The sequence below is a fragment of the Podarcis erhardii genome (genome assembly GCF_964252035.2).
Source record: "Podarcis erhardii genome assembly, chromosome: 9".
NCBI classification, from domain to species: Eukaryota; Metazoa; Chordata; class Lepidosauria; order Squamata; family Lacertidae; genus Podarcis; species Podarcis erhardii.
The window spans coordinates 22,849,179-22,875,396 of NC_138512.1; the positions used below are offsets into that span (position 1 = coordinate 22,849,179).

A 26,218-nucleotide genomic window follows, 5' to 3' on the forward strand; every position below is an offset into this window, starting at 1 on the left:
TTCCTCTTGCTTGCATGGAGAGGTATAGAAACGTCTCACCTTTTGTTTGGCTGAAACAGTCACATCTACTGCTCCACTTTGGGCTCTCGGTCTTGCCCATCATGAACATGCAGCCCATGAGGTAACATGGCCCCTGGACTGGGAAAAAGCTGACACCACCACCACCAAATCCTCCTGTTTTTCTTATCTGACCACTTGAAAGGCTTCTTCCCACTGTAATTAATTTCATGAATATCTTGCACTGCATAGGCCCTCAGGGCATAGTAGTATTGCTCTTAAGACTTTTGGCTAAGGGTTTCTCCCATTTATCCTTTAATTCCCAAGTGACTCATTATTCTGCTTGAGTAATATCTTATCCACCCAAAATCCTTTAGGATACATGGCAGAAGAGGGGCAAACCCATCTACAACTTGCTTTCCTAAGGAAAACTGGCAGGATCAACAGCAAGCAGCTGGTCTGCATAGGTGGTTCATATAATCTGCATAGCTAAAAATAGGGCTGACCCTAGACTGCATTGTACCTGTAAAATAAGGCTGAGAAACATGCAACCATGCGCTGAACTACAAGTCTTATAATCCTTGATCATCAGCCATGCTGCCTGAGGCTCATTGTAGCTGGAGTCAACATGTAGGTCCATGCTTTACAGTATCAAATCTGATGTTTACAGAATTTTGAAGCTGAATGCCGTCAGGTTCCAGACAGACAAAACGAATAAACTGGGAATTTGCCATCTTTAGATGCAGAGATGGTCGAGATTCTGGATGGCCTTTAAAGGCGTATAGACAAATTCATGGATGATAAGGCTATGCACTAGTCTCCAATGAGGTAGGTAGAATGCCTCTGAATAGCGGTTATAGGGAATCATAGGTTGGGAGAGCAGCCTTGCCCACAGTGAGAACAGGACGTTGAACGTCAGAGTCCTGCCTGATCGGACCAAACAGTGTTTTAGGGTTACCATCTTTCAAAAGAGTAAAACCAACCCCAAAGCTGTCAAGCTTTTTTTTTCTTTCTTTTTTAGATGAAACCCACAGTTGTCAATCTTCTTTTTCTTTTAACAAAAAAAGGACTTTTGGATGATGGACACGCCCATTCCATCCAGATGTGTGGCTGCTGCACCTGTTGAATGCCCCACTGCCCTACCTACTGCATTTTAGGGTTGCCATCTTTCAAAAAAGTAAAACCAACCCCAAAGTTGTCGAAAGTCCTTTTTTTGTAAAGAGAAAAAAAGATTGACAGCTTTGGGGTTGGTTTTGTCCTGGACCCTTGACAAGTCCATCGAAAAATCCGGTTTTGTTGAGGCAGGGGGTTCATCACACATCCATCCCCACTCGATCAATCTGATAGGTGAGGGTGTGTGTAATTTTCATCCCCATCATGGTTTTGGCATGGACAGAAAAGTTTAAACTGGCACACTGAATTGAATTGGGATCGAAGATTCCTGGCCCCTGCTCTAACTCAAGAGTTATTCCATGACTGGAAGATCATTTCTGTTTGCAGGATGACACTTCTGCATCCAACCCCTACTTTGGTCCTGTGGAAAAAAGGAAGTTTTACACTTAATAAACTGCAGCAATGAAGTAAAAGAAATGATTCAATACCGCTTATCTCCTTAAATCTTTAAACACCTGTCTGTTCACAGAGTGTCATATCCACACCTACGTACAAGTCAAACTTTATTTAAAACTACATTTTAAAATTGCTAAAATCACAATAAAATTTCTTTTAAAAAAGACAAGACAGAAACGAACTGTGCAGCCAGACTGAAAACTCAGTTTTAGCTGTTTAGACTTTATGGGGGGCGGGGGGGGGCGGAGTTAGCATGCCTATTCTAAAAGGCAATGTGTGAAAAACTAATTTACATTTTTTGTACAGATTAGAACACATGAAGTTTAGTAGCAATTTTCTAGATGCAACTGCAGATGAAATAGGCCAAGAAAGAGCCCTGGATGTCATTTTCATGCACTTTGGGCTCCTGTAGTCTCTGTAAAAAGAGAAAACACTGATCATTGTTCAGAAACAATAAAATAATACATTTTTTAAAAATAAATGTTTGGTCAGGGCTTCCCTCAGCACTTTGCAGACTATAGTCAGCACAGATATATGACCAATTCAGTGAGTGTCCCAGGTGCACTTTATAATATGCTTCTGCTCACCCTTTCCCATTCATTTGAGAAGACCTCTAATTTAACCACATTTAGCCTGCTGAAATTAGTGGGGCAGCACCTGTAGCATTCTGGACCCCACAATAAAATTAAAGAACAGAAGAAAGGGACCAGAGAGGGTGCTGTCCAACTCTCACCTGCACAGGATCAGAGAAAGCTAAATTAGCATAATGGATATAAAAATCTCCCCATACCTCAACTAATAGTCAAAATGTCACAAGTTTGAACATAAAGTGAACTGCTGAATCTTGATCCCTCCTTTTGCAAGCCTACTTGAATCCACTTGAACCTACTACTTGAACTCACGTCAAGTTTTATGCAACAGCACTTGAGTGAATTACGACTAGCAAGCTTAAGATAAATAAAAGGAGTTGAGCCATGCAAGGATAGACAACCATGTGGAAGGAAGCTGAAGATTCTCACCAGGTTCCTTCAGCATTTGAGGATCTCCTACTAATTCTTCACCATGACTTTCTGCACCAGATAGTATTTCTTCAGTGATACTGTTGGACTGAGCCTCTGCCACCATTTTTTTCATTAACTCTTCCTGGAAACAGATTAACGCGTTAGTTTTCAAAAATTACTGTTCATTGCTCACTTCCTGTGAGTGATACATTAAATAAAATCTTTGTTTTGTACACCTCTCAATAAGATGAATTTCAAGCAACGTACCTCTGAGTAGACCGCAAGTTTAAGGGGCAAGTTTTCAACTTTTACAAAGTCATCTTCATCTGATTTCTGACTGACGTTTCCAGAGCCAGTTTCCTGTTGGCAGAATATTTTAAACTGTCTTGTAATTTGGATTTCCATGAAAATGTTAAAACCACACCAATCAAGGTCATAGTTTTGTTTTTGTTTCTTAAAGGTGGGAAAATCCTGCTCTTTTGAGTGCAGGAACTGGTCTGAGCAAAAGGGCTTAGGTGGGCACTATAGAGCCAACCTCTATTTCCCTATGGGAATGGGGAAAATTATGTGGACCCTCCTTCTTGCCTCCATGTTCTGAGCAGCAAGAACAGATGCTAAAAATAAAATGGCAGGGTGGAAAAGGTTTCAGCTTTTACAATGCTTTTTAGGCAAAACTGCATTCCAAAGCAATTTAGAGCCATGCACAAATGCATCTGTAAAATCTATTACAGCTTTTAAACTATCCTGTCTTGCCTACTAAGCAACACACCTTTGTGAAGCTCCAAAGACTGAGCACTCTCTGATCCACTTTGTTACACAAGTTAAATAAGCTTATATTGTAAAGAAATGACAAAACGGCACCTGATGTCAAGTAATACATACATATTCATTCACTAATACGGGAGACTCTGTATCGGGACTGCCAACCACAGAGCTTTCAGGAGTTCCTGATGAAGATTTGGTTTCCCCATGTAGTGTGTCCAACGCCTGGCTTTCATTGACTGCTAGTGAAGAGTCTGGCTCTTCAGATGTTAATGCAGCACTGGCATTAAGATCTTCAGCACCTCTTGCAGCTAAAGGTTGCTGATCTTCTAATACATTCAGATACTGAGGCGCAGCAGCAGGTAAATCCTGGTCACCTAAAAAGCAAACACACACAACTTTTTACTGCATCTTCTCTTCTCCCTCCCCTTCCAATTTAGTGATTCAATCCCTCTTGTTGTTTTAAAGGAGCTGAACCTAGCTTAGATCATGTGAACATTACTCAAGTTTCTCCCAAGGCAGGAATGCTACATCTTACAAGCACTGAGACTCCAGACATCTGCCCAGAATATGTAATCGCCTTTGCTGTCTGTTATCCTTTATCTTCACCAGCACAAACTATGCATTAAGTTAGAACTTCTGAACAGAAGCAGGTTTTATATCTGTTGCAACAGCACTTGAGTGAAATATTATTAGTCAGCTTAAGAAAAAGCATTCCTTTTAATTATTTCACCTGTGAACTTCAGGCTCATCCTATCTTGGCAACGGCGGAATAGATCTTACAACTTAGTATAGTTATGAACACAGCCACAGTAGTTTGAAATGTTCTCATTCCCCATATTTCTTTCTTCAAAAATTGCAGATAAATCAGTTTCTCTTAAAAATCATTTTACCGTTATCAGTTCCAGATTTGTCCTCAGTAGGCAACATCTGGCAACCATTTGGACTCTCCGGTTTGGGTTGCAAAACCTGTGAGGAAATGATGTTTAAGCTGATGAAGACGGTAAAAGTGTGAGGGTTTAAATATTTATAAGCACATAAAGCTCCAGGGTTTTCTGCAATGACTTGTGTTGGCAAGTTAAATTATCCAGTCAATAGGAATACCATTTCTTGCACTTTTAAACCTAGAATTTTTTGAAATTAAATTGTTTCCCACTACATCCTGCTGAGTAAACACTGAAATATTTATTCATTAACATCCTCAACACATTCTATTTTGATTTTTTATATACGGCTTTGATTAATTAATAAAGCCACCACCTTCTTCTCCATCTTTAGCTGATTTGGATCTCCAAGTCTCCGACCTTTAGACAAATGTACAAGTTTTGTGAATTTTTATCCAGTTAAGCAGATTAATAAATCTTTCCATTGTACAATAGACTGTTCAAATGGATTTTAACAACTATGTCATGAGCCAAGTTTTCCAAATGATATTCAGCAAATATAGGTCACTGAGGATATCAGAATGATGATACTGAAAGTAAGGAAAACTGATCAATCCCAACTTAGCTCTTTATAAAGCAAAACACCCCACAAGTTGGTATTTTGAAGAAATACATCATTGAAATTCACTGTGCTTCGTCAATCACAATACCTGCTCTTGTTCATTTTCAGCTGTAGTTTCATTGTTTGCTTGGAGGGAAGTCTGGACATCCACAGGTCCTTCTTCAAATTCATCTATTTCTTCATCTTCGTTTTCATCTTCCCCACTTCCATAATTAGTTAAAGCCTGGGTTTCTGCTTTAGACAAGCCTAAAGTTAAGTGAAATTAAGTTTTGAAACATATAGCAAAATGCAGTATGTGGGCATGCCTAGTGATATTTTGGAGGATTTCTCTTTTGAATAAAAAGCGCTCCATGCGCTCCAAACTTGGGCCGGTGTCTTCAGCGCTGATCATGTGGCAGGCCCGAGGGCGCATGCCCATACGCTATTTCCGGCGCACTTCTGGGTTGGAGGAGCACTGGAAATAGCTTGTGCGCATGTGCACGGGCCTCCTCCGACCTGGATGTGCACCAGAAATAACGCTTGCGCACAAGCTATTTCCAGTGCTCCTCCGACCCAGAAGTGGGCAGCCGTGCAGCACAGCACCGGTAAGAGTGGGCAGCGGGGGTTGCTGCGGGCCGGATAAACGAGTCCTTCAGGCCTTACCTGGCCTGCGAGCCTTAGTTTGGGGACCCCTGGTCTGGCTAGTTTCAAAATAACTTTAGTGCACAGAACCAGTTCTGTGGGTCTTTGGATTCTGGTCATCTTTTCTGCACCTCTTACCGCTAGAGACCACACTGACCTAAACCAACACAAAATCAGTCATGCTGAAGTCTACTGATTTCAATGGACTTAGGCAAGCTTAGCTCTGTGTTGGATTTAGGCTGCTGTGATAATTATAATAGAAAATACTTTTAGATGTGAAAAACTGAGAATGTGAGGCATGTTGTGCACTGTAGATGGGACATTTAACAGCAGTCCAATGCGTTTTTCCTCTGAAATAAATCCTACTATATTCAGTGCGGCTTACTCCTAACGTAAGCATCCACAGGAACCAAGCCAGTCATCCAAATGCCATTGAGGACCACAAAAGAAAAGGGAACCCACCTGAGGCTCTTTCTATTTAGTCCAAGCTGCTTTTAAAACTGATGAGCACCTTGCTTTTCTTTCCATAGGGAGATACAGAAGTAAAAGGCTGCTGTGGACATCATTCCTTGTAATCCTTTTATTCTGGCCTACAACAGCCCCTCTTCCTTCTTTTCTCTCTCCCATCCACCTCTGCCTACAGCAACAACAGTGCGTAACTCCTGTTCTGCTCTCTTTCCTGACACACTCCAAAACAGGTCAAGGGAGAGAAATTCTTCTTCAGAGCGATGCATTCTGGGTGAGGTGGCCGAGAAGCTGTCTATACTACCACCATGCCACTTCTTTGTCTTGGGGTTGGGAGTTTTGCAACTTAATATTTTGGGTTCTGCTGCACTGGAGCAAAAACAGCACAGATGGTCTTCTAGCCACCTCCTGTAAATGCACTGCTGGGAGGAAAAACTCCCCTTCAGCTTTCTTAGAGCAAGGCAAAGCGGTGGCAGTGCAGAGCGCTCAGAAGTCTTGCGTCAGAAGGACGCTGCCGCCCATGTGAAGCTGCCTTGGCCTGCAGAAATACCAGACAGCAGGGGACCCTGGGAGGCGGAGATCCAATTTTCCAGAAACACACAGCCTTACCTGCCTCCTGAGGCTACTGTCTCAGTTTGACTCACGAATACGCCAGTCCAATAAGAAAATTTTTTATCTGAAGACATGTTGCATTGGAAGACATACATCTGGTGATTTTGCCAACCTGGTACTTTTCAAATGTTTGGGACTACAACTCTCATCAGTCCCATGCAGCTCAGATGGGAGTTTTCCCCAAACATTTGGAGGGTGATGGGTTGGTAATGGCTGATATAAAGCTACAACACTGTTGTGTGAAGCTGCTTATCAAAGCAATGAATACTGCTTACTTATGGATACTGGACAATTTTCACTCTCTTCTTCTTCCTGGTCAGAAGCATCTGATCTTGTACTTCTTGGGACTTCCCTGTTGTTGAATATTGCAGGTTCATGAGCTTGCTTAATAGTTTCAGTTTCATCTTTGTCCTAGACATAAAGAAAATGAATCTTACCTGGAATGTCAAAGTTACAGCATTCATATTTAATTTACAGTAGACATAAATGTGTGCACATCTCATATTGTTTACTGGACGGAGTAATGCTACAACAGAATTTTATAAGTCAAAAACACCACTAAGACTAAGGAGAAGAAACCTGGACGAATAGTTGTTTTGTAAACTCAAACACCTAAACTGTTTTCTTTTGGAAGAGGTTGTGCAGCAACCTCATGCCCCGTTTGTGAGCTTCCAAGGAGGCACTGTGTAGGCTGTTAATGTTTAGATCCAATTTTCTTTCTGCTCCATGCCATTGAAAAGGAAAATAAACAGAGACACAAATGTAATTTTCTGCTCATTGCGTATTATACACTGAGTGGGCCAATGCCTTAGAGGACACTATCAGTGATAGACAGTAAGTTGGACTGACAGAACTCTGCCAATTCACCACTGCCTCTACATCCCCCAGACTCCACAAATCTGCTACAAACCTTCTGCTACAGCACAAGAGGTGGTGTTGGGGGCAGCAGGGAAGGGAGGAGTAGAAAAAAATTACAGCTACACCCCTTCCACCAGAGTAGACCCTCTGCTGGATCAATCCAATCCAAAGGACACTCCCAACTTTTAAAAGGTAGAGGGAGATATTTAATTTCCCTCTGCAGTCCCCAGTGGCATCCTTCCATAGTGTTTCCCAACCTTCTTGAGCAGATTTTTGGAGGGGACCACCACAGGGAAAAGGGAATTAGCGAAAAGTCAAACATCCCCTTTCCACCAGCTGGAATATCCTTTGAGTGGAATTCTGCTCACGGAAAGTTAGGAGCATAATTTTTGCTGAATAATTCCTCCAACGATCTTGCTTCTCACTATTTGAGTGAAATGAAGGTGGCTAGAAAAATGATTTTTCAACAAATGATTAATATTTTATTTAGAAGGAGATTTGAAGGCAGGCCTTTCCCTTCCCAATTGTTTTAAAGAACGTCTTACTTTGTCTTCATCTATATCTTCATTGGATGAACAAGCTCCTCCTTCCAGTGCTCTTTTTGCCTAGACAGCAAAGAATGGAAAGTTTATTATTTTCTGTTCAAAATCAAACAAAACAAGCAACCAGCTAGTCAAGAAAGAGATTAAATTAAGTCTAAGGAAACCAGTTTGGTTACGAGCCATGAAAGTGGCTGTTGCTTCTTTGTCCCAGTATACTTCAATGTAGGGCTTCCTGAACTTAGGTCTCCAATTGTTTTTGGACTACAAGTCCCATAATCCCTGACCAATGGTCCTGCTAGCTAGGGATTATGGAAGTTGTAGTTCAACAACAGCTGGAGACCCAAGTTTGGGAAACTCTGCTTGATGCATCCGACCAGCTTTTGCACTTGGAATGAATTAACCTAATCTGCAAAGGCTATTCCAAATAAAAGATTACAACATACAGCAGATAGGTCTTCTCCTATGCAGTCTACCAAGAAAGCCTTTCTCTTTCTTACGCCCCACTTTTGGGCTTGATTTAACTTCTGAGCCCAAGGACAAGGATTCGCTGAACTCACAGATCCAGGATTTTCAGTAGGTTCTAAATAAAGTGTTATGATTGTTCCTATTTGGGTTTTAGCAATGCTGTGACATTGCAAACAATTAAAATTGTGCAGCTCTATCAAAGTGGATAATTTAAATATGGGTTTTTAATCAGAATGGAAGAGAATCGAAGATCTTTATGGGTTTGTACTTGCACTAAGTAAATATAATCCTAGTAATTTATTGTGTAGTTATGCAAGTTAAAGTTACGCTGACGATTCTTTTAACTTCTAATGTGAGGTTCAATTCACATTTTGATGTGAATAATTTGCAGGGCTTTTGGTAGCTAGGCCTTCAAACAATAAGCTCAGTCACCCTGCTTGGCACCAGACACTTCCCAGCTCCAAGGAGAGACAATGTTCCTTTGTGTTATGCCCAACACAAGTAGTCTTATAAATCATAACCAAGTTTGAAGATAAAGGGATCAAACAAGAAATGTTCTTCCCCAATATCCATGAGCAGCAAGTTTCCAGAGTATTTTCGACAGTTAAAAGATATGGCGAGTGACAGTCTAATTTAAAGGCTGAGTTACTACTCAACTGTACATAAACTCCTAAGGAAAACTCAGTCATATTTGTACTGATACAAAAAGGCATGGCGTACAATAAACTTTTCAACAATTTAAACAGCACCTCTAAGTAGCTATAGGTACAATTCAAACAAATTCTACTGCGGTAGGAAGCAGTACAGCTGACCCTATTTAGAAATTAAAAAAGAAATCTTATATTGCACCGTTTCCTGGGGGGAAATCACTCAAATTTAAAATATGATAAAAACCTCTTTAGCATAGGACTGCATCATTCCATCTGCTTCCATTTTCCTTTTGCCTCTTTGCTTTACTGTCAGGCTGTTGTTGTCCAAGTCTTGCATGAGCTTAAAGAAGGCTAATTCATTGAACAAGACTTCAGAAATCTCCACAAGAAGATCCTCCCCACAATCCTTCAATTTTTTACCAGCAAATTTTGCCAGTGAATCCTGCCAAAAAAGAAAACATTTTAGTACGTTTACAGGTCACTCATCACCCCCCTAAAAAAACAACCAGGGAGGCATATACAGGGTTATTCAACTTTAACCTCACAACCACTATATATTGTACACCAATATATGTGTACTAGATTCCAGGGTTTCCTGGCACTTACTCAGGGTAGAATGAGGAACAGCGGAGACTGTGGTGTCCTTATGATATATGGTTTAGTTACACATATATACAACCTGAGCCTACAGGGGAGGGTCTCACAGAAGTAACACTCCCAGGAGGTCTTGCTTCTCCCATGGATCCCAGCAGAAATAAAGCAAGACTCTTTTCTCAGCTCCCTAGCCTGCTTCCTTTTAGCTTTTGCTTCTCAGACAAAACTATGGCCTTTGTCTTTCTAACGGACAGTTGACTTGCAACACTACTAAGGGTAAGTCAGCTGAATCGCATTCCAACATTGTAACAAGAAATCGGAAAGGAGGGAAGTGCTATGTTAATCTTGTTTTGTGAACTGCCCTGAGACCTCCAGGTATAGGGTGGTATATAAATTTTAATAATAATAATAATAATAATAATAATAATAATAATAATAATAATAAAATGTATAGTTAGATAATGGTTCCAGTGATTGTTTTTGAAACTTGGCAATGTTCGAGAGGAAGGTGATCCATGCCACACTGATTAGTTTGAACTAACTCAGTCTTCTCCTACACTGCCAATATTCAAAATCAATCAGATGAGGCTTCCTGTTTCCGGCGGTGAGAAATTGCTGACTCCCACATAATTGGACCTCAGCCATGCAGGTAATTCAGGGTTGATATGGGGGTAATTAGCCCTGGCAGACTCCCCAGGGTGGGGGAGGACTGTCTCATAGACCCACAGATCGTCCAAGATTGTCAGCTGGCATAAAGGTGAAAGTGGCAGGACGCTAGGTCCCAGAGCACGGCACAGCTGGCATTCTCCGAAGTCACTCTCACAAGCTGGAAATATCTGTTTGATAAAATAAAGTGGTACCTCAGGTTAAGTAGTTAATTCGTTCTGGAGGTCCGTTCTTAACCTGAAACTGTTCTTAACCTGAAGCACCACTTTAGCTAATGGGGCCTCCTGCTGCTGCCGCCGCGCCACCGGAGCACGATTTCTGTTCTCATCCTGAAGCAAAGTTCTTAACCCAAGGTACTATTTCTGGGTTAGCGGAGTCTGTAACCTGAAGCGTATGTAACCTGAAGCGTATGTAACCCGAGGTACCACTGTAGTTAGATTTGGACAACAGACAGACATAGTCTGGACCGAAGAAGACTGAGAAAAAAATCTGCAGAATTCCACAGTCCCTGGTGTTTAAGCTTGGACTTAAAATATGAGAACAACAAGAAGAAGGCAGATATGAAAATATTGGAGATATACTTCAGAGGTCCAGACTATGGGAAGCCCGAAAAAAATTAATACTTAATAATTTGGATTGTAATTTGGCTGTTTTTTATTTTATTTTATTATTTTTAATTGGATTATGATTTGATGGATTTGTTAATTGGATGTTTTTATTGGAAAACTAATAAAAATGATTTTTAAAAAAAGATTCAAAATTAATCAGTGGAACCATTTTCTAACATCTGAGCTACACAAACATTTCTTGTTATAACAGCAGTATGTGATTCAGCCACCTTACCCTTAACATAGGCTCTGTAATACTGTAAATGTGTTAGTATGCCAGCTTTTGGAAATCCAGCGAAGAGGGTACTATGGAACAAATTCTCCTGCATAAGCTTTGTTGAAACAAAGGGGGGCTGCAAGATAGCATGGTGCTTCCCTTGTCAGTTCCCTATTTGAAGCAACATAAAAATAACCCCCCTCAAAAGAGTTTTTAAAATGCAACTGCTATATATTAAAAGCAAAGACATACTTGAAATGTTCCAGGAATAAACTGCTACATTTTAACTCTTGCCATTTATTCAGTTACATATCTGCTACAGGTTGTATTTTCCAGACTTAAGAACTGAGTTGCTCAAGTATTTAAGGTGCAGCAACTCTTATATTACTTTTCAAAAGTCTGTAGCTCAGGCTCTGTGCAGCCAACTGACTCAGTGGCAAAACCGTATTGTAGAGGAATATTCACACCAAAATGGCAAGCCAAACTAAACACATCATGGCTTTCTCATTATTATAGCGATTGTGGAAATGAAGCTTAAAGGTGGTTAGTTAAAGGAAAACACATATACGAACCTGCAAAATGCTACGAAGTTGCTTATGAAATATCTTCACAAATTCTTTGCTTTCATCGTTTTGTTGAGTAAGGGTTAAGACCATACGCCTTACTGAGGTCAAGAGCTGAGAAGAACATACTTCATCCATGTGTTCCTGGCAAGAGTTGAAAAGCAGATCATTCTTAATGAAAACATATACAAAGATAAAGATCCTTCTTTGAGAGGTCTTATTTTGCTTCAAAAGGTGAGTGACATGAATGGCAAGTATGCAAACTGATTTCCCAGAACAGCAATGCAGAAATATGTTTACAGCTAAGGGACCGTAAGGCAGCTTACCAGTACATGCACGATAAAGAGTTCAGAGCATGTAAATAAAATATTAATTGCTCTATCACCAAACTTTGCACAAAGGCAGGACTATAGATAATCAAAACTTTGCACTCATTGGAAGAAAACTTTTATTGTTGGAGAAGAGAACAAGGTAAAGGCCTCCGACTCTGCCGATCAAGTCAAAAGGAAAAACCTATAGGTAAAGGTAAAGGGACCCCTGACCATTAGGTCCATTTGTTACCGACTCTGGGGTTGTGGCACTCATCTCGCTTTACTGGCCGAGGGAGCCAGCGTTTGTCCGCAGACAGCTTCCGGGTCATGTGGCCAGCATGACCAAGCTGCTTCTGTCGGAGCGGTACCTATTTATCTACTTGCACTTTGATGTGCTTTCGAACTGCTAGGTTGGCAAGAGCAGGGACCGAGCAACGGGAGCTCACCCCGTCATGGGGATTCAAACTGCTGACCTTCTGATCGGCAAGTCCTAGGCTCTGTGGTTTAACCCACAGCGCCACATAGGGTGGGAAAAACCTTTAGCTTTCTGTAAAGATGGCTTCAGAGAGAGCTCCGTTTACTGATATAATTTTGATTACCCTCAGAAATGGGATAACCTCTTTCATAATAGCTTTGATTTGCCGGTCAAGCTGCTGGGTATCTATTCGAGGACAAGGAACAGCAGGCGCCTCAGTAGACTGTGCTGCACAATGGCTTTCAGCTGTATCTGAACCTTTAAAGAGAGAAAAATATATATTCAAATCAATGTTCTTTTCATAAAGCTGCTGTTTCAATACAGGTCACAAACTCTGGCACTTTGATTATATAAAGACTACAAATTTATGCCAAATAAGCTGAACACTGACATTCTACAGGGACTGCTCCCTGCTAAGTATGGACAGGATTGCAGCCTGAATCGCAGAGTCTTAAAAGTGCCACGAATTTCCAGACGTATGGGAAAAGATTATTCCCTTCCCACAGCTTATTCACTTCTACATCTTTTATTCCAGGATGTGAACTACAGTGGAAGGATATTAAGTGGACCAGGAATTGGGAGACAAAGGTTTAAATCAGTGTTACCTTGGGTCACATACTGTCTCTCAGACTAAGCTACATCACAGGGTTGATGTAAGGATACCACGAGGAATAGGAGACTTTATAAAAGCCACCATGAGCTCCTTGGGGGAAAGGTGGACTGGATAAAAATACAATACTGATAAAGAATAAAAATTAAGCCTCCCTTCAGCCTGTCTCTGATTTTAAATGGGGGGGGGGAGAGGTTTGGAATCATGAGAAAACCTCTAAGAAAAAATGAATCCGCAGACCACACTACAATTTGAGCCAAACAACAAAAAGCACCAGCTCCTTAAAGACTAATACATCTTTATGGCATAATCGTTGGGGGATAAAGTTCACTTCATCAGATGCATCATTCTTAATCCACAAAGGCTTACGGAAGAATACAATTTGCAAGCATCAAAGTGCTACTTGACTATTGTTTCATTTCTGCTGTGAGCCATGGCTAGGTGGCTACCCCTTTGATTGAAAACAAGGATGCTGAGACTGCCCATCAAGGAAACCCTACTAGGCCAATACTGAGATTTAATAACAACAGATTGGAATAGGAACCTCCCATGTAGGGCTGCCTAGAAGGGAAGTCTGATCAGTCACATGGTTTTTCTATTTAGAGAAACACACTAGGGACATCTGTGCCACAGCTATACTTTTGGATTAGGATGTGCTGCAGGGACCCGGCTGGCAGAAATGTTTGCAGAACTCTTCTGAGTTTAAGTAGCAATATGTATGTGGAACAAGAAAGAGTGTGTGTGCTTTGAGATTTGGAAGTGGGGTGTGTGTTAAAAATTGCTTGACGTTCTCTTTGCAAGGGATGTGCCTTAGTAGCCTTGGTGGACCAGCCTCTATGGAGCTTGAGCATATTGTCATACTACACAAAATGCTTATAAACCACTGCCTGGTAGGATTGTGTTTGTTTGTCAAAAAAGTGTAGGACTAAACTGTGATAAATGAATAAACAAATGCAAAACGTACCTTCCAATTTAGAAGCAGAAGCATTATGGGGATTACTACAGCATCCATCCTCAGAGTCAACGTTACTTTCGACTGCCATTTTCTTCCGTCCATATTCTCTCATCCGAGCCAGTGCCTGATCTAAATGAATGACAGTGTTGCCTGTATTTTGGCAACAAAACCTTTTACAGTATGTATTTAAGTTTTTGGAAATCAAACATTATTATGTGTAGATTAAATATAAAAACTGCAAGAAGAAAGCATCGTTATTTTTATGTGTAAGAAGTGCATCAGTGAAGGACTGATTCACAGAAAACAGTTGCGGCAATTTAAAAAGGTACTTGAGTTACTGCTGTATATTGTTCAACTGCTAGGTTTATGCTTACCCAGCTCATCAGTAGCAAAGGGTTCAAAATTTGAAGAAGTAGACATAGTGCTGCCATTGTCTGCATCGTGTTGTTCACATTCTCTACAGGCTCCTTCATCAAAGTTCTTCTCAAATGTCTCCTTCAAAATATGGGAACAACAAGCTGGCAATTGTTCTTCTACAAATAACTAACCACTCTCAAACGCTCATGTTTTCATAAATTGTCACCCAGGATCTTAAATTAAGAATTCAGATCACCTTGAAGTGTTTGCATTAGGGGCTAATTCTTGGGCTAAAAAATTCATGTACATGGTTTAAAGCTTAATTAGAAAAAATGGGGGGGGGGGGGAGTTTAATTGATAAACTCTTCTGAGTATGTTCACCAAATAAAGGGCTCATCGTTCCAAGCTATAAAATGTGTTGCAGAAAGCAGTATTTACCTGTTGTCAATTTCTATAAGTAGTTCCTTAGACAGTAATCGTTTACACTTAAAAAACGACCCTCAACAGACAAAAAGGTGAATTTGAAATATGCAACTGCAGACCTAACTTAAGTCCTCTTAAAGCGGATCAGTATAAAGATCTTCAGCTGGTTGAACCTCCAAAGAACAAAGTCATTTTTTTAAATAAAAAACCCCACCACCTGACTGTTTGAGAACAACAGCTTGTTCTCAACACAACACAACAGAGATAACATTTTTGTGAATTATGTTGAATGAGGAGTAATAGGAAACAAAAGGAGAAGAAGAGAAAGCTGAGGAATATTTGCTTTTATTTTAAAGGAAAACTCAGGAGAACACTTGGGAAGGGGAAAATAAATGGAGTAAAAAGTGAGTAAAAGCAGTTATGAGAAAGGATAAAAGTTGAAAGAAATCAACTGTCCATGGGGCAAGGTAGGGGAAAAACTGGAGATGGGAGTCATGGAAGTTAATGACTAGTATGGTATAGTTGGTCCTGCCTGCCCTAGGTAGAGATAGACTGTTAATCTGTTGTTGCCTCACCCACCTGGGGAAAGGCCAAGCCCAGGCCACATCCCTTGAAAGTAATTTCCACTGTTCAGTGTGACATATTCCTTAAAATGCATGTTTAGGATTGCAGCCTTATAAAAGTACACAGAGCTCAAAATTAAGAGATCATACAAAAGGACTATGATAAGGTTGAAAAATGCTATGTGGAAAGACACTGAACTGGCCAGAGATCACCTCTCCTCCAGGAAAGACCAAGTGTCAACAAAAAAAAATTTGGGGGACATAATCACTTTACACAATTGCTTAAAAGAAACAAGCTTTACCTCTGCATTTCTCTCTTACTTTTGCACAATTCCCATTTGAAGTTGTATCGTAATAAATATTTTCACATCAAAGTCTAATGGCTCAAATCTATACATATTTTATTATCAAATGTAGTTATGCCAAAATCTAAAACCCATTTTAAAAAGGTTGGATTTTATATTAAAATACCCAAAGTTTTCAAAACCCTTACGTCATCCGTTGTTGCAAGGCTTTCACTGGGAGTAGGTTCTGAATTTGATCCTGCCCAACCTGCAGAGTTCAGTGGTTTGGGACACTCTCCTTTTGCATTTTCTTCAGATGCATGTCTGGTCACTATATCCTATACAATGCAACAGTTTCATTAATGATTGCATTAAGAAAATGTTTGCTTAACAAAGCAAGTCCAAAAATCATGGTTTTATTAAGGTACCTGTAAAGCATACAATGCTCTTTGTCTCAAATAGTCTGAATTTAGCATCTGGAGCTCATGAAAAAGCTCAATCAGAAAATGAGGGCGAGATTCATTTTGAGATATCAAAGTGGCTACTTCAGAGTAAATGGTGTCTCGCAAAGCTTCGAACATAGAAAGATCACTGCCTGTTTCTGTAGAAAGAAAAAGAATGAATTAAGTACCATTATTCTTCTCCATTGACATTTCTCTCCTGTTACAGCATGCAAGCTTTGAGAAGGACGCGCCTTATGGGTGGGATGCAACTCCTCCATGAGTGGATGGAAAGTGGTTTTGCTCATGCAAGGAGTGGTATTTTCTTCTAGCAGCAGATCCTTGTGCCTTAACTGCTTTTAAAGAGCCTCCCGATATTGGAAGGGGCTGCTGCTATAAACAGACAGCGGAAAAGACCCTGGGCACAAGGGAATACTGCACACAACAGTTACAGTCCTTGTCATTGTGTACTTCTTTTACAGGTGCAAATGAACTGCTGCATATTGTATTTTATAGAGCTAAACAAGTATCTATTGAATGTTTGCCCTGCGAAAGGGAACTAAATACAACAAAACGTAATTGACATAATAATTAATACAATGCATTGCAACAATGAATTCACTTGAAACCCCACAGTTACTGCCACACAGCTACAAAGCTATATATGGTGACAATGTGTTCATTGAGGTTCAGTTTTAGATCTATTTTGTTTTCAAATGCATCCTAAGCATAGTTGAAGTAGCACATCTTGCTATCGGGTCATTAGTTAAGTGTAAGTCAAGGATGACTTTTCAAAATAGCAGCTGTGTTAGTGTAACACTCACAGTCATAGGATACTTTAAAAGTATGGCTGGGATCCAAAACAACTCTTGGACCTCATGCAGCTAGTTGTGAGGATTATGGCCTAACAAATCTATTTTGTTTCGCTGTCCACTTCATGCACTTAATGAAGCTATTGCAGCTCATGCCAAAATACACTTGGTATCGGATGACCCTTGTATTTGCTCCTTAAGTAGTTGAACACATTTAAGTACAGTAAAATCCAATTTTGAGTTTCAGCAACCACAACGTACTATTTACTTTTGGGAAAAAGTAAACATATAGAACTTAGGGAGCTGAATATACCAAGTCAAATCATTAGTCCTTCCAGCTCAGTATTTTCCAGCCCTAACTGGAACGCCAAGGATCGAACCTGGGACCTTTAAGATGCAAAGCACATGCTCTACCACTGAGCTATAGATCTTTTGGCTTAGGGTTAAGGGTGAGAAATAAATATCAGTCTTTTATCTAAAAGGACAGGTGGAATTTCACACCCCTTTTCTACTTCTTCCCAACTAGCAAATTCTCTTATTTGAGTCCAATGGGCACTGCCAGCTCTGATCTGCCAGCAGGGCACACCTTTGAAATGTTCACCTCAGCATAAATGGTGACACGACAGCTGGATTTTCAATACCTCACCTACTCACGTGAGAAATTAAGCATCTACAGTAGACATAGAAATACTTTCATTTTCCTAGAAGAAACCAAGTGATGCTACCTGTCCATGCTTTATGGTCCAACAGCAGCTCAAACAGCAGATTGTAGAAATATTTTCATGCACTGTACCTCAACTATCTCAAAACACGAACAGGTACTTCTGGATCCACTGGTGGTGCAGAGAGCCCCTTCCTGAAGAGGGATAGCTAACTTCTGCTGTCTATGCTCTTAGATGGTGGGAAGAGGTGGCCTTCATTATATATCTTTAGGTTCCAGGCAAAAACGTGTCTCTTCAACCAGGCCTTTAGCTGATTAATATGTTCTTTTAAATGTGGGGGTTATTGGTTTGTTTTTATTCTTGTTTTTGCTTTATGTATTCCTGTGTTTTATATTTATGTTGTGAACCACCCTGTGATCTTTGGATGAAGGGTGGTATACAAATTAAATTTAAATAAATAAATAAGATTTAGGAATACACTCTTAGTTTCAACCGTAAGAGATACAAGGGCAAAACTCCACTCGAAAGTCCACTTAACCGTCCGTTAAGAGTTTGGGTGTAATCTTCGATACCTCCCTCTCCATGGAGGCGCAGATTGCAGCTACAACAAAGGCGGCATTCTTTCATCTCCGCCAAGCTAAGCAGTTGGCTCCTTACCTCTCACGCCCTGACCTAGCCACTGTGATCCACGCGACGGTCACCTCCAGACTGGATTATTGTAACTCGCTCTACGTGGGGCTGCCCTTGAGACTGACCCAGAAACTCCAGCGGGTGCAAAATGCTGCAGCGAGACTCCTTACGGGGTCTTCGCTTAGAGATCACATTCATCCGGTGCTATACCAGCTGCACTGGCTCCCGGTGGAGTACAGGATCAGGTTTAAGGTGCTGGTTTTAACCTTCAAAGCCCTATACGGCCTAGGGCCCTCGTACCTACGGGACCGCCTCTCCTGGTATGCCCCACAGAGGAACTTACGATCTTCAAATAAAAACATCTTGAAGGTCCCAAGCCACAGAGAGGTTAGGCTGGCCTCAACTAGAGCCAGGGCTTTTTCGGCTGCGGCTCCAACCTGGTGGAACGCTCTCTCACAAGAGACAAGGGCCCTGCAGGACTTGACATCTTTCCGCAGGGCCTGCAAGACAGAGCTGTTCCACCTGGCCTTTGGTCAGGGCGCAGCCTGACTCCCTCCTCTGGCAATCTTTACAAACTTTAGTTTATGGTTGCCATCAATTTTGATTTTAATTCATTTTAATCCATTTTTATACTGTTTTATAATGCTGTACTGTTTTAGTGTTGTTAGCCGCCCTGAGCCCGGCTTCGGCTGGGGAGGGCGGGATATAAATAAAATTTATTATTATTATTATTATTACTATAACCTCTGACACAGAAGTGCTTAATTCCAGGATAGTCAATATGGTGTCCTCCATATTTTTGGACTCCAACTCCCATCACCCCCTTCTAGCATGACCAGAAATGATGCCAACTGTATTCCTAAACATTTGGAGGGCATCATGCTGAATACCTTTGCCTTAACTGGTTGTTCAGGGTTGGCTATGACTTTCAGTAATAATAAAGTACCTAATCATGAAAGCAAGTAGATTTAAAAAAAAAAAGTATCATTTGGATTAGTGCACCTTTTGCTAATTCAATAAGCAAGCTACTTGTTAGTTAGGACAAGAGACCAGAAAATCAAGGTAAGGTAAGTTTGGAAGCTAAGCAGCAAGTGCATTACCTGGTGCTTCTATGCATGCATTTCTGTTAGACTGCTGCAGTATTCTCCTAGCATGTGCTGCAGGAAAGGGGTGGGTGGGAAGGACAGACAGTGATAAACACAAAAATGTGTATCGGAAATAAAAGCAAGGTCTAATGAAATAATGGGAGAAAGGCTATTTAGTGATCCAAATGAACAAAACAAAACAAATCTCCAGAGAACCCATGTCTCTTGGGGGGGGGGGGGGTAGTGATTTGAGAAAAGCATATTACCACAAAAATTTCCAAAGGGGGAAAAGAAAAGATCCCAGAAAGAATTTTTCAAGTATGCGCACTGGATTTCTCGCTCACTCTATGTCCACATACAGGCGCCTCTCCACTTACGCGGGGGTTACGTTCCCGGGTATAGCACGTATACATGAAATCAAAGTGGGGAACACTTTTATCTAAACCTCTCTGCAAGCCTCACAGTTGGGTGCAAAGGCTTCTGGGATCGCTAGCTGTTTTCCCACTCTTTTTGCGACATTTTAGCACTTTTCCATTTAATTCTTTTTATTTATTTCTGGGCATCACACTTATATGCGGTCTAACTCGTGTACGTGGGGACACGCCTGTACACAGCGTCAATGAGATCATAATTGAAACTCGTTTACTAATAAAAGCAACATGAAAATATGAGCATTCAAAAATATGACCCTTCTTGTTTCAAGTCTCAAGAGCACACTGGTCTCCCACGATTTCAAAGAACCCCAAAAGGGGGAGACAGAGAGAAAAAAAAGAAACCCATACGCACACACCACATTGTTAAAAAGGGACACTGGAGGCATTCAGTTGCAATGCTAAAACATGGTTTAGTGCTACAAGAGCAGGCCAGCCTCCCCATGCAATCATGTGCTTCCTCCACTGGCACAACTATGAGGAGACTGGATTCTCCTCCTCCAGCTTTAGATTAATGACAGTTTATAGAATGTCATCTGAGCTCTAAATTGTGGTTAACCAGAAATAGGATTACTGAAAGGAAACCAGCCTTCATAAACTACAGCTTGTTTCCACTAACCGTAAGATTAACCCAGCTTGTCTGGGTTTGGACTACATGGCAAGCTGTGCTTAATCAGAAATGAAGAAGAGAAAGCTTCTGAATGCCTCCTGGTAGCGGCACAGGACTAAGGGAGGGAAGTGGGAGGCTCGGCTCATTCTTGCAATGCTAAACTATGGCTTTGTGTTATTTCCAAATCAGCCCACGGGCAAATCATTAAATGTGCTTAACAAATATGTTTAACGTTTGAATAGAGATGTGTGGGCCTTCCGTTTATGCTCTCTAATATCCAAAACTGGATTTCAAATATTACCTGCAATCAGCAGTGATCAAATATATACCTGAATGTGTCCCTTTAAAAGTGAAGAAACAACAACACTGAGAGCAGTAGTTTTAGACCTGTTGTTGCTATTTATTTTTACCCAAGCCTCTCTTATTAAGAAGAAAGCAACGGAATCAATGCTTCAATAAAATATTATAAAAAAATTAAAGACTAATATAATGGGCTGAATCTAGAGTCTCTTTTCCAAAAATCAGAGAGACCATTCAATTCACTGAAGGAGCTGAGATCCAGCAGATGCTCCTGCTTTGAGGGAAGAGAAAATACATTTTTGTCCTATTCCTCCTCCTCTCTGTAATTCCTTCACACTATCCCCCAACACTATTCTACAGGGTCAACCCAACCCTCTGAAGCAGGCTTTCTGAAGGTACAATCCATTACAATATCGCAGGGGGAAATTAACATTAAAGGCTCAGTTCTATGCATGGTCACTAGAAACTAGATGCCATTATATTTAAATATATTTCGGACTGCAGACTAAAATTCCATGCATGATCTTCTGCATACAATAGTTTCCATCTGTACATCTACACTATACATAGTGTACAGTGGTGCCCCGCAAGACGAACGCCTCGCAAGACGGAAAACCCGCTAGACAAAAGGGATTTCCGTTTTGGAGGCGCTTCGCAAAACAAATTTCCCTATGGGCTTGCTTCGCAAGACGAAAATGTCTTGCGAGTTCTTGCGGGGTTTTTTCCCTCCCCCCCCCTTTTCCTAAGCCCTAAGCCGCTTATCAGCTGATCCGCTAAAAGCCGCTAAACCGCTAATAGCGCTAATCCGCTAAGCTGTCAATGGGCTTGCTTCGCAAGACGAAAAAACCGCTATACGAAGAGCCTCACGGAACGGATTAATTTCGTCTTGCGAGGCACCACTGTAGTTTAAAAAATAAATAAATAGCAAGTAACAATTATGTGAACGTAATAATTGGGTTACCTGAAAATTTTCATCCCAGTAAGATTCCCAGTTCTTCTTTGAGCATGCAAGTAACCACGGAATTGGTACACTTTAAAATAAAAACTGTTAACTATTTTTAAGTACCTGAGGACATTTCTGATGATCTACTGTATTTAATTATTTTTTCTAGTTGCTCTCGATTCTTTTTACTGAACACCTTTGCTTGGACAACATCTTCCTTCCGAGCTGAGTGCCTGCTTCTGTTGCTCTTGTAAGGCTCGCATGTACTGGAAACACTGGCACTTTCAAAACCTTAAAATAAAAAAGATCCAATTTGCACAGATTGCCCTTTCCATAGCCACCCCGCCCCCAGATTATTGAAAGAAAGATAAATAACCCCAAATTATGGGTGTTTCATATGAACCTACCATTAGATCTTGATCGGTTTTTAAATTGAGAAGCATTCCTCCTCTTATTCTTGGACTTTGGCGTTTTGTCTTTGGAAGCTAGACTGGCCTGTGCAGATGCTTTCCGAGGCTTAAAGGTTTTAGTCACGGTGGTTGGATCCACTGGATCGGGCATACTACTAAAGCTCTCCAGAGATTCTTCATCAAATTCTCTCCTCCTGCTCGTGCCAGCTTGATTTTTGTGATTACCACATCCTGCGTTTTGTACAGATATTGCAAATCCAGACTTGAGGAACAAAGGTTTTTCTTTTCCTCCTTCCTGGTGCCCATTTGACCTAGTTGATCTATTCTCTGTTTCTTCTTCAGCTTGCAAATGACCTCTTAAATGGGGGGGGGGGGAGAGAGAGAGAGAGAGAGAGAGAAATCAGAATCATGGCGTAAGAGGCAAAGTCAGAAGTTTTCCAAGGAAAGAAGTGTATTTCCAGACAGCCATTATTTGAAATCTATAACCCATGCTGTTCCAAAGGTGTCTCAAACAATATTTTCTCAGTAGGCATGGGAAAGTCTGATGTGGTCTTTGGATACAGGCAAATCATTTCTATTTTTCCTTCTGGAAATGAAATAAGCTGAACTGGTTCAAGAAATATATTGGATCTTTACGAGCTTGAACCAGCAACTAATCAGAGCTTCAATCAAACCCAAACTGAAATAAAACAGTTAATAGATTGTTTCTCTAAGCAAAGACAACTGGTTGCTGATGCCCCAAAATCTCATCCAAAATCACAATATTTGATAGGCTATCTATAAAGAAGTGCTTTCACAGAGATCAGCACAACAAAAAATACAATTTCATAACTAAATCACTCTTATAGGACAGGTTCTAATTTGAGCCTGAATAAAAAGGGTGGCTCACAAACACAAGTTCAATTTAAGCTTCAAGTACCTTGGTTTTTCTACTCCACCAGTAGAATTACTTTCAAAAGGTTTTGGAAATGGCATATAGTCCATTTTCCCAGTGGTGTTAGGCTCTATGGGTTGCTGCTGATGTTCACTGTTCTGAGCTGTACAGTTGTGTGGAAAATCCCCCAAACCAGATGGAAACATTGGGCCAAAGTTTATACCTGTGAAAAGAAATCACACCAGAAACATTACTGCTTCCACAATTCAAAAAATTATATTATAAAATACAAAGAAAGATGTATGACAGACCATAAAAATGCTATCAAGCTTGTATCCAATCTTTTCCCATAATTCAAGTTTTAAAAAAACGATTTCAACAAAATAACAAAGGGTGTGCACTGACTAGGGAAGAAACCATAACAACTTCCATACTATATTTACTGAAAACTATTCCTGATTTGAGTCACTTATTATGGCATAAGCAACAAAACCACTGTATATATTAGGTAAAAGTATCTGTTGTTCTAAATGAACATTGTCTTCCACCAAAAGCATTACTTTATAGATGTGTTTAAGATCTATGGTAACTGTTGCCACATCTAGGTGAGGACTAGCAAATTATAACTGGTTTATATTTAATCCTTGGGTGTTTTAATCCTTGTATTTACCTACAACTATCAGAGAGTAATGGCTTCACATTATTATTTAGGAAATAGAGTAACTCAAATGGACTCAATTTTATTATATACAGATGACGTCTAAAATATACAATGAAATAAATGCATATTATTACCATACATCCATGTATGCTATTGCTTATCTAGCCTACTGTGAAAGAAGGACTTTAAAACTTTTTTCCTTCTGAGACTTCATAGTTTTGAGGAAAGCATGTTAGGAAGATGGACTGAAGAGAGGGCACAACATTTAAGTCATGCTGTGAATAAATGCGCTACAATGAAATTAGTGAGGAAAAAATTATGGAGACTTGGGAGGGTTTGCTTTCAAGGTAAAACAACATGAAGGCAAGAAATGCTACTTTGAAGCACTTATCTTGGGAACAGAGAAGCAAAACACATGGAGATCTACTGCTAGTAATTTGGTGCAGTTCTGGAAATGCCTACCTGGTGGGAAAGAGGAGAAATTTGTGAACCCGGGCATGCTGAACAGGTTCATTGTTTGGGAAGGAAAGCCAAAGGGACAAAACATCGTTGGTGATGGAGGCGGTGGAGCCCTGCTGTCTTTCTCCTTTGTAGTTGTTCTTGTCTGCTGTTGCTCTTGCTGGCGCATTAGATCATTTAACATTTGCTTCAACCTGTGAAATAATGGTATCTGAATTTCAAATACACAGACTAATAAACACTCAAGGACAAATCAGTCTTTGAAGCTAACACTAGTAAGCAGAAATGCATCTGTTTCCAAATTTCAGTCCCTAAGCAATTTCAACAAAGGTTAAAATATGACAGAGCTCTAACATGATCACAGAATTATCAAGTCGGACCATTACAGTCTCATCTCTATTGTGTTCATAAAAATAGCACGTAATTTATCTTTTAAATATTACATAAGATGTCACTACAATGTGTTTCTTGCACTGAGGTTCTGGAGTACTCGGGAGCACACACGTAACAGTCTAATACAAGTATTTTCTTAAATACAATAAATATAAGACACCATTTTTGTGCATCATTACAGCCTGTCTTCTTTCAAATGTATGGAACAGACATCTATAAAGTTGAAATGAATACCTTTGAACATTATTTTGTTGCCAAGTCAGTTGAGTATAACACTGATTTAACTGATGCATTATAAGGTGTACTTGTGGTGAAGCAACGTTACTGGGCAACACACTGTAAGGGCCAGTAAGCAATGTCTGCAACAGGCAGGAGAGAGTCTGCAGAGAAAAATATGTGAAAATATAGATCCATTAAAATTAATTCTATTTATTAGATTTCTACCCTGCCCTTCCTCCCCCAAAGGAGGCGAGGGGGTACAGAATATTAACTTCTCATTAAGCTTCTTTGTCCCATCTTTCCACAATCTTGAGCCAAGATAAAATAACAAACCTTCACACCTTTAAAACAAAATGCTAATGTTAGTCATTAAAATATTTTACTGCCCAGCCCCTAACCAAAAGTCTTGCAGAACAAGAAGGATTTTATTTCTAAAATCTAGGAAAACACATCTTCTTGGGGATCATTCCATAAACTTGCAACTATGCAATGAACCTAAGTTCGTCTTGAAGTTCACTTCAATGGGTCTAAAAATTCAACTCATAATCAGACTGGAAGTCAGAAGCAGCAGGATCAAGAAAGGATAATATATCTGGACTTGTTCTGTCACATATTCAGAAGAAATGAGAAGCTGGAAACCACCCTTTAAATACTGAAAAATGAATCCTTTAAAATTAGTGGCAGTCTCCCCCTCTCCAAAGTATAATCCCCTTCAACGGTGGGCTCAATTCTGCCTTATCAACAAGACAGGAAGGACAGAAATGTAGGAAACATCCAGCCTGTTGGATGGGAACATGCAGAAGAGAAAATTAAATAAGTCTTTCACATTCTACCTGTTGATCCTGCATTAAAGTCTGACAAATATTGACACTGAATTCAAGCTGTTTCTTTAGCTGGTTAATCTGCTCTTGCCATTGTTCTTTCTCTTCTACATGAGAAAGCTCAGACATCCAGCGATGGTTTTCTTGCCGCCGCATGCTGATATTCTGTTGCTGCTTTGCTTTAGCCAGAGGACGATAGTTTCCATCTGCTGAAAGAGGACGAGGATTCTTCCAGCTGAGAACAATGAGTGTTTTGACAAGGGATTACACATTTCTAAATTGCGCTCTTGGTACAAAGCATTTCATTAAGTAAAAAGCCAGTTACGAGGCCAATGAGAAACAAGCAATTCAGTTCTGAAGGAACACAAGCCTAGTCCAGAGCAAACATGCTTCTTTCCCTTCACACCATGCAGGTAACATGATGTAGTCACCTAATTTGTACAGTGTCCCTTTATCCTCTTTTTGATGAGCAGGAATTTCTTTTATCTGGCTTTGAGATAGAACACAATGCATAATGCCAGGGCTCTGTGTGATAGCAGAACAGAGGCATGTCTCTCTACAGCATGAAGCCTCTCACTATTCCAAAAAATGTTTGGAATGGGGCTTAGAAGTTAAACATCAGTAATACTGCACAAATGAATTGTAGGCTGACCAATGAAATTACAGAAAATATTACACTAGATATCCACACGTTCATAGTTTCAGGTTATATAAAACCTTTCAGAGTGAACTTCACGGTATATAAGGACTAGCATCATAATGCACAGCTTAATAAGCAGCAAAGGGAAAACATT

At 40.3% G+C, this 26,218-nt stretch overlaps 1 protein-coding gene across 14 annotated transcripts in view; it reads right to left on the reverse strand.

Annotated features, from left to right (window-relative positions):
• Positions 1-1,660: 1,660 nt before the first annotated feature.
• The window catches only part of PCM1 (pericentriolar material 1), a 48,507-nt gene continuing 23,949 nt past the window's right edge, over positions 1,661-26,218 (reverse strand). For 10 of the 14 annotated variants that reach the window (XM_081875570.1, XM_081875560.1, XM_081875563.1 and 7 more), the window contains 22 exons: positions 25,437-25,659; positions 24,619-24,764; positions 23,995-24,185; positions 22,917-23,094; positions 21,995-22,353; positions 21,711-21,878; positions 19,319-19,375; positions 16,103-16,275; positions 15,884-16,012; positions 14,422-14,542; positions 14,057-14,197; positions 12,607-12,740; positions 11,706-11,840; positions 9,293-9,490; positions 7,937-7,996; positions 6,809-6,944; positions 4,924-5,081; positions 4,223-4,298; positions 3,450-3,706; positions 2,835-2,927; positions 2,586-2,709; positions 1,661-1,981 (listed from right to left, as the gene is read on the reverse strand). In XM_081875570.1, the coding sequence (XP_081731696.1) occupies positions 1,956-1,981; positions 2,586-2,709; positions 2,835-2,927; positions 3,450-3,706; positions 4,223-4,298; positions 4,924-5,081; positions 6,809-6,944; positions 7,937-7,996; positions 9,293-9,490; positions 11,706-11,840; positions 12,607-12,740; positions 14,057-14,197; positions 14,422-14,542; positions 15,884-16,012; positions 16,103-16,275; positions 19,319-19,375; positions 21,711-21,878; positions 21,995-22,353; positions 22,917-23,094; positions 23,995-24,185; positions 24,619-24,764; positions 25,437-25,659 (3,283 nt within the window). In that variant the 3' untranslated portion in view covers positions 1,661-1,955. The remainder of the gene's footprint in view (positions 1,982-2,585; positions 2,710-2,834; positions 2,928-3,449; positions 3,707-4,222; positions 4,299-4,923; positions 5,082-6,808; positions 6,945-7,936; positions 7,997-9,292; positions 9,491-11,705; positions 11,841-12,606; positions 12,741-14,056; positions 14,198-14,421; positions 14,543-15,883; positions 16,013-16,102; positions 16,276-19,318; positions 19,376-21,710; positions 21,879-21,994; positions 22,354-22,916; positions 23,095-23,994; positions 24,186-24,618; positions 24,765-25,436; positions 25,660-26,218) is intronic. The other 4 variants (XM_081875572.1, XM_081875564.1, XM_081875565.1 and 1 more) reach the window with 2 other exon arrangements.